This window comes from Nannochloropsis gaditana (assembly GCF_000240725.1).
Source record: "Nannochloropsis gaditana CCMP526 unplaced genomic scaffold scaffold639, whole genome shotgun sequence".
Classification (NCBI taxonomy): domain Eukaryota; class Eustigmatophyceae; order Eustigmatales; family Monodopsidaceae; genus Microchloropsis; species Microchloropsis gaditana.
The window spans coordinates 6660-17309 of NW_005803314.1; the positions used below are offsets into that span (position 1 = coordinate 6660).

Genomic DNA, 10650 nt, shown 5'->3' on the forward strand with positions numbered 1-10650 from the left:
GCAAGACCGCCGCGGGTGCCCCCCTGTAGCCACCACTGGGGTATGCCGCCGCGTGCAGAGCTAGACACGTGGCTGTGAACTCGGCGTATCGCCTCGACACGTAATGCGGGTGCAAATCCACCCCCCCCAACTTCTTCGCATTGGCCGTCCGAACGCTCTTTAGGTTGGCGTCGAATATCGCCTTGAAACGGGGCCATAACAACATGGTAACCCGGTCGTAGAATGCGTCCAGCACGGGTATCCGCCGCCGCTGCATGATTCTCCGGAAAAAAATGGTGAGTCGGATCATCAAGAGAAGCGAAATGGCATCGTAGCAATTGAACAAATAGTTCTCCAAGTTTTCTAGACACAAGCTCAGCGTCCGTGCAAAAACGGCGTTAAACGTCTCGGTCCCCCGGTGGCCAGAATCGTTCTGTCCTGCCGGTTCGGGAGCATGTGCATCGAAGAAATCGTGGCAAAACAAAAATTCACAGGTGACCGCCTCCGTCAAATGTTTGAAGACGCTGCGGAGGCATACCTCGTAGGGGTACTGGGCCTTTTGCGCCTGCGCAATGTGCACGAGTATGGGCTCGTCCTCCACCGTCCCCAACACCTGGTCACGTCCGCCCAAGGAGAAGGCATCCCCCCGCTTCCCCAAGTCGACCCGACTCGAAAACAGGCCCCGCACGGCCGACTCCTCCACCGCGATCAGGTCGTTCTTGTTCGCCACCTCCACCACCAGCTTCTGGAGCTGGGCGTGGTAGGCTCGGAAAAGGCTGAAGACAGTCTTGCCCATCGTCTCCACGTAGGTCGTCCGCACGTCTTCCGCGACTTCCGGCGCCGCGTTCACCAGAAATTTGTACAGGTGCTTGTATTTCAACAAGCCATGTTGCTGGACCATCTGCACGTGGGTCTTTGGATTCCGTAGCTCCGCGATGCGCTGCAAGAAGTAATCGCGGCCCTTGGCCACAGCTTTGAGTCGGAGTTTCTCCAACTTGGGTGCCATTTCTTTCCCCGCTGCGGTTTCCTTCGGTGCCATGTCCAGACTGCTCCCATCCGGCGCAGGCCGGGTCTGAGATATGTAGGCGAGTTTGCTGTTCAAATTGACAATGTATTCCATGTAGGCATCGCTGACTTCCTTCCCAGTCAGCGTGGAGACCATGTCGGGGGGCAAGACCATTTTGTCCAGAAACTTTTGGAGCTGGGCCTCCACGTCCCGCCGGTTCTGGAGTTTGATACTCATAGAGCGTGACTCTTCCTGCAAGTGTCGGATTTCATCGCTGATTCCACCTAGATCTGCTTGAAAGCCCAGCAGCATCTCCTGCATGCGTGCCAGGATCATATCGCACGATTGGATCTGACCATGGAGCGCCGCTACATTCGAGGATTGTTGAACGTACTCTTTCACTGACTCCATCTCCACCTCTTTCAATTCCTGCTCAATCTGCGCCGAGTATCCCTTCAATTCCACCCCTCTCGAAAGTGCTTGCTTGACCAGTTCGTCTTGTTGAAAGCGTTCCAAATCTTTATCGATGCCGTCGAAGTCAAAGTCGTTCAGGTCCTTGGAGCACAAACCGGGTGTGTGCGGACTAAACGATGATTTCGTCCAGACTCCGCCCGCCGCCGACGCTGGACCTGTACGTGTGGACGCAGCCGACAGCGGTGGTAATGGCGGCGACGTGGTCTCCACGAGGGTTGGGGAAGCGGGTTGAGGGGTTGCATGTGTCGGTGAACGGGGGGGCGAGGACGCCGTTGGGAAGGTGCTCATTTTCAGGTCCGCGACACTAAAGAATTTAGTGGCCTACTCCAATGCCGCTACCACCGTGCCTCCCCTGTCAGGAAATGAAGAAACAAAGGAAGGCCCATGAGGGTGCGTTTGGGCGCTCGCCTGTCGGTAGAAGAACATAAGTGTCGGCGTAGGCAAGGCAAGTAGCAGCTCCAGCGGCGAGGAGGCAGCGAGGGGACACGGGAAGCATCGCTTTCCAGTGCGTCTATGACCTTTCCGTGATTTTTATTTTTGACCCGTGCTAAGGCAGTGCAGTAGCATTTGAATCATTTTTGTGATTCATTTTGGAAAAAAGATCGATGGATGGATTCGTGCAATGTACATTTTGAAACACAAGATGGCAGGCAGCGGCATCAAGTGCATGGCACAGATGTGCGACACGTCAACCCTCGCACTGCGTTTGGGATGGAAAAATAGGAATATACGTGCAGGAAAATACTTGATAGTTTTTGGACAATGTGTTTTTTCATCTTCGTCGTACCAGCTTGAAGACCATAACATGATAGAGGGCAGGGCATACGCGTATAGTTGTGTCCACCAAAGCTCCTGTGCCTTGGGGCTGAAGGGAACTTTGTAAGAGCATTCTTGTGTTGACAATAAGATAATCCAGGTAAGCATAATGAGGAGGGAAACCCTTATGGTGTGGTAATGGAAGTCCATGAATGAAATTGGAGAATAGAGGTCTCGAGATGGAGAAATTTCTGGGGTGAAATGGGTATGACAGAAAAAAAGAAAGCGAAACGACGGACGCCTCCACGAAAAATTTATCTCAGTCACACTGGAAAATTTGTTGCCTCACATTTGAAAATTGTAGAAGTCCGTAGCCATACCAGTTCCTTGCCCTGTTCTAGCTGATGAAAATACTCCTCGGGGACCGACCACTCCGTCCTGCCACTTTTTACAGACAACCCCGCCAAGGACTTTACAACGTTGTTGACATCCCATGACTTTGTTTGAGCGGGTCTCAAAAAAGGCCTCTGGAAGACGCAATCATCACACCTATCTGTAATCCCGAATTCGCCTTCTTCCCGACATGTCTCTAAGCGCCCTGTCCGACCCCGACCCCAACTCATCATATTCCTCCTTGACACGTCGCAGGCCTTCAAATGCTGCCGTAAAATCGTCGTCCTCAATGCCGTGTCGATGGAACCAATGCAAGTACGCCCGGTGTTCAGCCATCTCCTCTGCTCGCCCTAGGACTTTTTCGACCGTGCTGGACATGTGTGTCCGGTTGGCGCAGATTGCTACACCGGGACTTGAGGAGGAGAAAGGCCGGGCAGCAGGCATGGACGTGCAAGGAAGGATAGAGGGCTGGGAGTGGGAGGAGAAGACGGTTCCGATGGGCGACCCCTGCCGCCAGGATGGGAGACGGAGAGCCCGCGGGAGGTCGTGGTGGAGGAAGGCTGTCAGGCCGGGGTGCCAAGGGGTAGGGGGGAGATATGGGTTGCTTGTCTGGGGCTTCTGGTGGTTTCTGTTGGAATCCCGACATTGCCCGCTCTTTTGCGGTCCCCCCTTGCCTCGGGGGTGTTCGGACAAGGAGACCTGCTCCTGCCCTGGGACGTGTGGGCCCGCGCCCGGCAGATCCACCCCTCGCACGGTCATCTGAGCGGCCAGCGTCACGTTGGCTTTCCCCCTCCCATCCTCCGTTGGAAAGCTTGCGATCACATCCTTGCCTAGGTAGACGCATTCATCGGCCCATTGGCCTCCGCCTGCTCCCCCAAGCCTGCCATCTGGCAAGTGGTGAAGGCCGTGCCCGGCAGCAGCTTTGAAGGAGACAGAGGACGTTGGAAGGGTAGTCGCAGTGGACGTGGACCAGGAAGAGCGATTGTCGACGAATTTAGCGTACTTGAAGGGCGTGCAGTCGTGCTGCAGTGCCAGTGCGTCCCAGGCCCGGTACCCCCCCCCCCCACCAGGTTGGAATCGAGGGGGAGGTCACTGTGGGGAAGAGGAGACAGGCCAGGTCAGCGGCCAGACTCTCGTTCAAACGCCCCATCGACGCCTTTGACGTGGCAAGTGCAAGCCCTCGTCCGCCGGACATCCCCCTCCTGCCCGTCCCTTCGGCCGCGCCAGCCACCCGCAGGTACTCTCCGAGCAACTGATCATTATCTCGGTATAGGACAGTATCCGCATGCTCACTGAGGGCGTTCAAGGTAAACGTTGAGTTGTACCACTGCGTTGCGCAGTCACCCGTTGAAAACGGTCCCACCGAACATGTGGTGATGTTCACGGAGGGGCAGGCCTCTCGCAGGTACTGGAAGAGCGCGGAACCGACGCCTGAACCCGTCCCACCCGCCAAGCTGTGGTAGATAACTAGGCTTTGAAGGGAGTCTATCCGCTCTAATTCCCGTCGAAGGACGTTTACAGTGGAATAAAATAGCCCGCGGCTCTGAGCTAGTTCTTTACAAGACGAAGTAAACCCCATGGCCCAGTTGTTAGCACGGCCGGAGCTGTCCGTAATGCAAGCTTCCTTACGGAGGACGCTGGCCAATCGAGAATTCTTGCGAAGGCGATCAACAACCTTAGCCTCGCTATCCACGAAGACTGCGGCAGCCCGACCATCCTGCTCATGGAACAATGGATGGGGGTATTGGGGGCTAAACGAAGAAGCATCGCCGTTGTCGGCGGCAGCGGCAAAATCGTCTGCGGCCAGGGACCAAAACTGCTCTCCTATCTGGTTTCCGCACTGACCGATGTGAACGTGCAAGGTCGCTGAGACCATGGCTATGTCTGTGGGGACAAGAGAGATCAAACCGCGGACAATACGAGTCTAAAATTCCATATTTCACCAGAATGTCGCGTCCTTCGACACGGTCGTCCAGCTTCTTTGGAAGGCGAGTACGTGTCGCTAACCTCCCCTGTTCCTGCGCTAAACCGAAGCAAACTTCCTTCCCTGACCCACACGATTCCAGAAAAAAACTCATTATTTCCATGAATTTTCTTGGAATGAGAAGGTGGACCCGTGAAGTGTTCTGTTGGCCAAATATTCGATTGTAAGGCCAGCTTTTGCGTAAACTTTGAAGAATGCTCGACTGCAAGGCAAAGAGTGCTTTTCGAAAGTAGCTTAAAGCGATGAAAGCGCTAAGAATGATACTGATCTATGCATTAAATTTTACTAGGTTTGAGCCATAGCGGTATACAAGATCAAAAAAATGGTCTATCTCCTCCCGCTTGTAAAGCATTTCGTCGTTTGGATTTCCACATTCGTTGCCGTCGCGACCGTTGCTCGTGGCCAGAATGCACACGCTCCCATGGATTACGGTCGAATGGAAGACTTAAGTCCCTTTCCTACGGTATCCAATGTCACGTTCGCGCCTCGTGAGGATGCAAATGTTGATCAGAACATGTACATCCGTCCGACGCTCAGTGTCGTATACAATGCTTTTGTGAACTTCACGACTCCTTCGAAAGGAAGCACGCAAATATACAAAGTGAGCATTCGAAATGACGGTCCTGGAGATGTAACTCAACTTGCTGTTCAAATTGAGGATTTCAGCAACACCTCTGCGTGGTGGGGCTTGAACACCATTGACAGTAACCATACCTTCCAATATTTGCCTAAATATCGAGCACCACTTCGTAATGGAGATAGGTGGACGTTTGGCTTCATTCAAGATACCAACCGTGATACATTTGCAAAGGTGGAACCATTGTATGGGCAGACGGGAGATGGCAGGTTTTTCAATCTGACATCCATTATCCCCTCGCCCCCCAATCCCGAAGGGACGAACGCCACTTTGGTGAAAGAGCAAATGAAGGAATCTTATTGGAAAGACACTCGCTATGTGGTCTGGAGCGGCCGTGTCACGAACACGGGCGAGTATCCTTTGAGTGGCGTAGGAGTGTATATCGAGAATATTACCTCGTCGACGGGCACTTGGCACTTGGTATATGACCCGGCCACCAACAACACCTATCTCCCTTTGCGGGGCGGGTTTCTGCATCCCAAGGAATCACAACATTTCGGTTTTATCATGCCTTCTCCTTCTGGGTATCCTAAAGTGAACCTCAGCTACGTTAGCACGCCCAACGCCCTTTATGATAAAACCGCACCGAACGTGTTCAACGACACGAAGGCGCGGGAAGCGTTGCCCCGAGTAGGGGACAACGTGACGCTAGAGGAGTCGTCCGACGGCGCCCGGCAGAACCGTCTACGTGTCCGTCCTCGCGGTCCGCCTGGGGAGGGCCAACATGGGGAAAGTCAACAACCCGACGAAGAGGGCCGTCAAGAGCCAAGAGAAGGGCCACATCACGGAGCCGGTCAAGAGCCTCACGAACAAGAAAATCAACAAGTGTCACGCCCGTCGGAAGAGCAGACTCAGGATAACGTCTCAGGGTCTAGCACAGATCAACGGGCAGGAAATGAAGTGCAAGAACAAGAACAAGGAGAATCAGAGCAACAAAAAGAAGAACCAGAGCAGCAGCAGCGCCTACAGGGCCAAGCACCGGCGGAGGAGGAAGCTCGAGGCGATGTCTCTGACGCGGGTCCACAGCAACGACCCAAAGATGATACACAGCAACAAGGAGACTCTCGACAAGAGTCAAATCTAGTGTAAGGATCATCGGAAGAAGAGGTTTGCGGCGACACGTCTAACCTGAGCACACTAGAAGATGTCAATGACCCAGAGGATAGGTCCGCGCCCTTCCATCAAACCGCAGAAATTTCATCGTAGAAAGGCTCTGTTAGTAAAAAACACAAGGATCAGTCGCCCTCCTTACGATAAGGACAACCTGTCACATGAGAAGGAATGGCCTTGGCTGCAAAGGACGGCATCACTGAGGACGGTGGAAATAAGATTTGAGGCCTTGTATGTCAGAAAAGCTCTCAAGACACCGAAAAGACGAACGCGTGAAGGGTAGCGAGGTTGATCAGAATTATTTTTTGTGAGGACTTTTTGAATAGTGGGATGTGAGATGAATGTGCTGGGAAGGAATCATGTATGCTCAGGAAAAGTGTCCTTTAAGTAATCGGTCAATGTTCGCATCTGAACGGGACCCGCCCGAGAATTCATGAATATTGAATTTTTAGAAAAGAAGTGCTCATATGAATACCATCCGACCTAGATACTCGACCCAAGTCTCTTCAAACTTTCATGCGTACCCTTTTGTGCATGTGAAAAAATTTATGTACCGCTATATCATCCTTCCTTCCCTTCCAAAAATGCATTATTCCTCCCCATTTAAAATCCCTAATAACCATGCCAGCCATTTTGGATACTAGTCGAGCCCTCATCGTTAACATTCGCTAAATATATTTCCTAATTTCTAGGCATTGCTAGCAACTCCGACAACCTGTAGTCCTTCACTGCCTCGGCCCTTGATGCTGGAATCTCCCCGGGCTTTGGGTGCCTTTAATCCCCTCTTGCTTGTAGATCGTCTCCTCTTCCTCTCCTGTTCTCTGTACAGCTTGTCTTCTTTTTTGGGTCACCAACTATTGATTCGCCTTCTGCCATGATGCGATGTACTTCTCTTTACACCCCCTCTCAGAACACCTCCCACCTCTCAGAGAAACCACATATTATCAACCACCGGCGATTTCATCTTGATCATCGTCCCATCCCAGTTTATCCCCGCATATATGTCAGTCTCGTCATTCCCGTCAGTCGACATCTCCGTGCCACTCTCGCTCGCCAATGCATCGTCCGTCAAGAAGATCTGGGCACGTTTGGCCGCCAAATGGGAGTAGTACACCGCCGGCACCATGGACACGGAGCGGGTGCAGCGCGCGTAGTTATGGCATAGAAAGTAGGTGAGCTGCTGCAACTCGTCAGGGCCCATCTTGGATTCGTCACGGAGGACCTAAGACGGGAAAGGCGAAGGCAAAAGTATCTTATCGGTCAGGCATCCATTTTTTCATTCTTGCCATCCCCCCTCTCTTCACCTTACCCTATAGTATGAGGGCTTGCTGGTTCCCTTAAGCCCCGCGTGGGAGAGCAGGAAAAAATCGTACTCGAATGGGTGGCACACGCCCGCATCTACAACCAGTCCTGAAGAAAAGGGGCGAGGGGGAAGCGAGGAGGGGGGGAAGTGAAAAATAAAGGGTGCCAGAAACACAAGGCAGGAGAAAAAAACGTGGAAGAAGCCCGATTCCGAAGGCTCGTAAAGTCCCACTTTCACCCCCAGAAGCGCACCGGATTTCAGATTCCCAGATTTTCCATCCTGCTCCGCACGCTCCACTCCATAAAAGCGAGTGTTATGCCGTTTTTGGACCACAATGAAGGTCAAGCTCGGCTCATATTTCGAGTTGATTCTCGAGCACGCGCTCTTGACTGCGGGGACCTGATGACCAAAGAGCACGACAGCCCAGAAAAAAGGCAGAATAGAAAATTAGCCAATAAAATCTTCCTAGCATCCGTGACGAGAAATCCAACACAGAGTCTCTTATGACAGTGTATAGAGCAAACAAGCAGCAACGCACCTCGTATTGAAGCACTTCCTTGAACTGCCCTTCCGACACCCCGTCGCGATAGAAGATGAGCTTGTGCGGGAGCGACCCGGTCGTTTTGTGAAACTTGAGAAGCAGTTTTTGCACCATGTTGGACAAATCCTGCGGGAGACAGAGAGAGAAACGAATACGGGAGTACGATGTCTCTGAGGGCATATTGCCAGGCCCTAATTGACCCCGCGTACAGCGAGACTTCCCCCTTGAACTTGCTCCTTCTTCCTCACCTGGATGATTTCCAGGCGGGGCGACTGGGCCTGCAGCACCGCGGTATGCCTTCGTGCGTCTGCATCCAAGGACCCTGTCACCGCCGCAAAGGAGGGTCGCATTGACCCCACTCGCGCATGGTTCACATCCGCACCTAGAATCATCACCCGATTTTTCTGAATGTAGCTCATGTGCTCCTTGGCGACTATGCTGTTGATTCCGCCCAGTTTCTCGTTCACCTGTCGCCGGAAGAGACCGGGGGGGGGTAAATCAGCATTGTAATTTCGAGATTCGAACGGAGCCCCCTCAAGTTTCCCTCACCTTCAAAGAAATGTTCACATTCGTCATAAAGTTGCACTTGCGCACATTGTCCCGCGTCACGCACTGGGTCATCACCCCGTGCACGGTCTCTGCCGCCCGCTTCACTTCCGTGTAAATCGGCACCTCTTTTTCGATCAGGCACACGACCAGCTGCGTAACAACCTTCGAGGGATCGCCCTGCTTCTCCCCCGGACCGTAACGAAGCACCTTCCGCAAGCAATTGGATACCGTGTCTTGCTTGTCCTCCGCGAAGATCACCTTTTCAGGCGGTGGGGCCCTGACGCCAGTCTTTCCCAACGCGTCCCGCAAACCATCAATGTAGTAACCCACAGTCTGGTCGTCCAAACGGTGTCTGCCGCAAAAGGACACTACACTCCAATGGGACAAGGACGCGGGGGAGTAGAAAATCTTCTTTATCAGCGACCAGACCCCTCCTGAAGTCTGCTCGGTCAGTTCGCGGCCGTTGAATCCCTTGACCGTAACCTGCGAGCGCCAGAAAAAAGGGTGGTAGGGCACGGCGGGGAAAGAGAGGTGAGCGGCAAGAGTCTTTCGCCGGCCTCGGACGACCCATACCGTCCTGTCACAACCACCACCATCCCTGTTCCCCCCCCCCCCATAGCTAGAAAGACCACCAAGGACGATGTTTGTCTTCGCTACCGTTAGTTGCCTCTAGCCTCTCTCAACAGCCACACGTCTTACCCGCGGACTGGGCAAAAAACGGCCTTTGACGCGCAGGACCTTGGGCTCCAATTTCAACCCAAACTGGGCCGCCAGCTTCCCCGACGCTGCGATCGCCTGCACCTGCTTATATACTTTGTTGAACCTGTTGGAGGGAGGCACCGCGGCGATGTCCACAATGTCCGCCGCTACGTTCGGGATAAACTGCTCCGGGATCCGCTGCCCCGCCACCACCTTGCACACCTCGATGGGGAAGAACGTGGGCTTGCGTTTGGAGCCCATGCGCACGCAATGAAGGGAGGGATACCGAAGCTGCTTCTTGTACTTGCTTTGAAAGTAGGCCGCAATCGTCTGTTCCGCCCCCACTTCCTCGTTCATAAAGCGGATCTGGTCGGCAGGCTGTGGGGAGAGACCCATGACGGTGTAGGTACGCCCGCTGGACCGGTGTGTCACCTCGATTTTCAGCCCCTTCACGGCCTTGGAAACCGCCCGTGCCTGTCGCTCATCCAACCGGCGGGGGGGGGCATCCATGTGCAGCAAGGCGCCCACAAACTCCTCCAAGGGCTGGTCCCGCATCACGGCCGCCACCGCCTGGTCCACATTCAAGGTTAGACCCGACTGGGTGGGGCGGAGGGACTGGAAGAAACCCCGGTAGGCATGGAAGAGACCGTTGAAAATGGTGGCCGGGTTCTCGGGCGAGAAAAATTTGGCGCGGCCAATCTCTACGTACAGCTTCAGGGCCTCTTCCTTCATAACCACATCAAGGGCATTGATCATATCCTGAGGCCGGGCGGAGGTGTCCCGGCCCTGCACGTAATCGACGATATCCGTCATGCGCCGCTCCCCCACCATTTGCACCTGGACCCTGTACTCATCCAAGGACTGCTCTTCCTCCTTCTTCTTCTTCTTCCCGCCCCCTTTCCGCTCCAGACGCGCGGTCAGGGTGCGAGTACCCCCCAGCACGGTGTCGTTGACGGTGAATAAATTCTTCTGGCCGTCGTACGCCACGGGAAGCGCAGGGATGTCCGGACTTCGCGCTTGGGCCAAGGCCGCCTTCAAAATCATCCGGGACTTGAGCGCCGGGAGCTTATCGATGGGTTGCCCGCTCGCCTCGGCGATGGCCACGTCGTACTGGTAGAGGACCTTGTTCCCGTCCAACGACGTCTTGTAATGGTTCGTGAGCACGCGCACGGGCGTCCCCGCCGAGCCCAGGCAGGGACGGAGGGGCAAGGTGATCGCC

At 54.1% G+C, this 10650-nt stretch overlaps 2 protein-coding genes across 2 annotated transcripts; both read right to left on the reverse strand.

Annotated features, from left to right (window-relative positions):
• Positions 1-2633: 2633 nt before the first annotated feature.
• Positions 2634-3039, reverse strand: NGA_2038500 (cryptic tubulin; the record flags this gene model as incomplete). The annotated part of the gene is made up of 1 exon (XM_005854053.1): positions 2634-3039. A coding segment is annotated over one exon (275 nt), but the record flags the coding sequence as incomplete, so codon positions are not given.
• A 925-nt stretch (positions 3040-3964) lies between these two features.
• On the reverse strand, positions 3965-4296 carry NGA_2113500 (beta-tubulin; the record flags this gene model as incomplete). The annotated part of the gene is made up of 1 exon (XM_005854054.1): positions 3965-4296. A coding segment is annotated over one exon (332 nt), but the record flags the coding sequence as incomplete, so codon positions are not given.
• Between the last annotated feature and the right edge of the window lie 6354 nt (positions 4297-10650).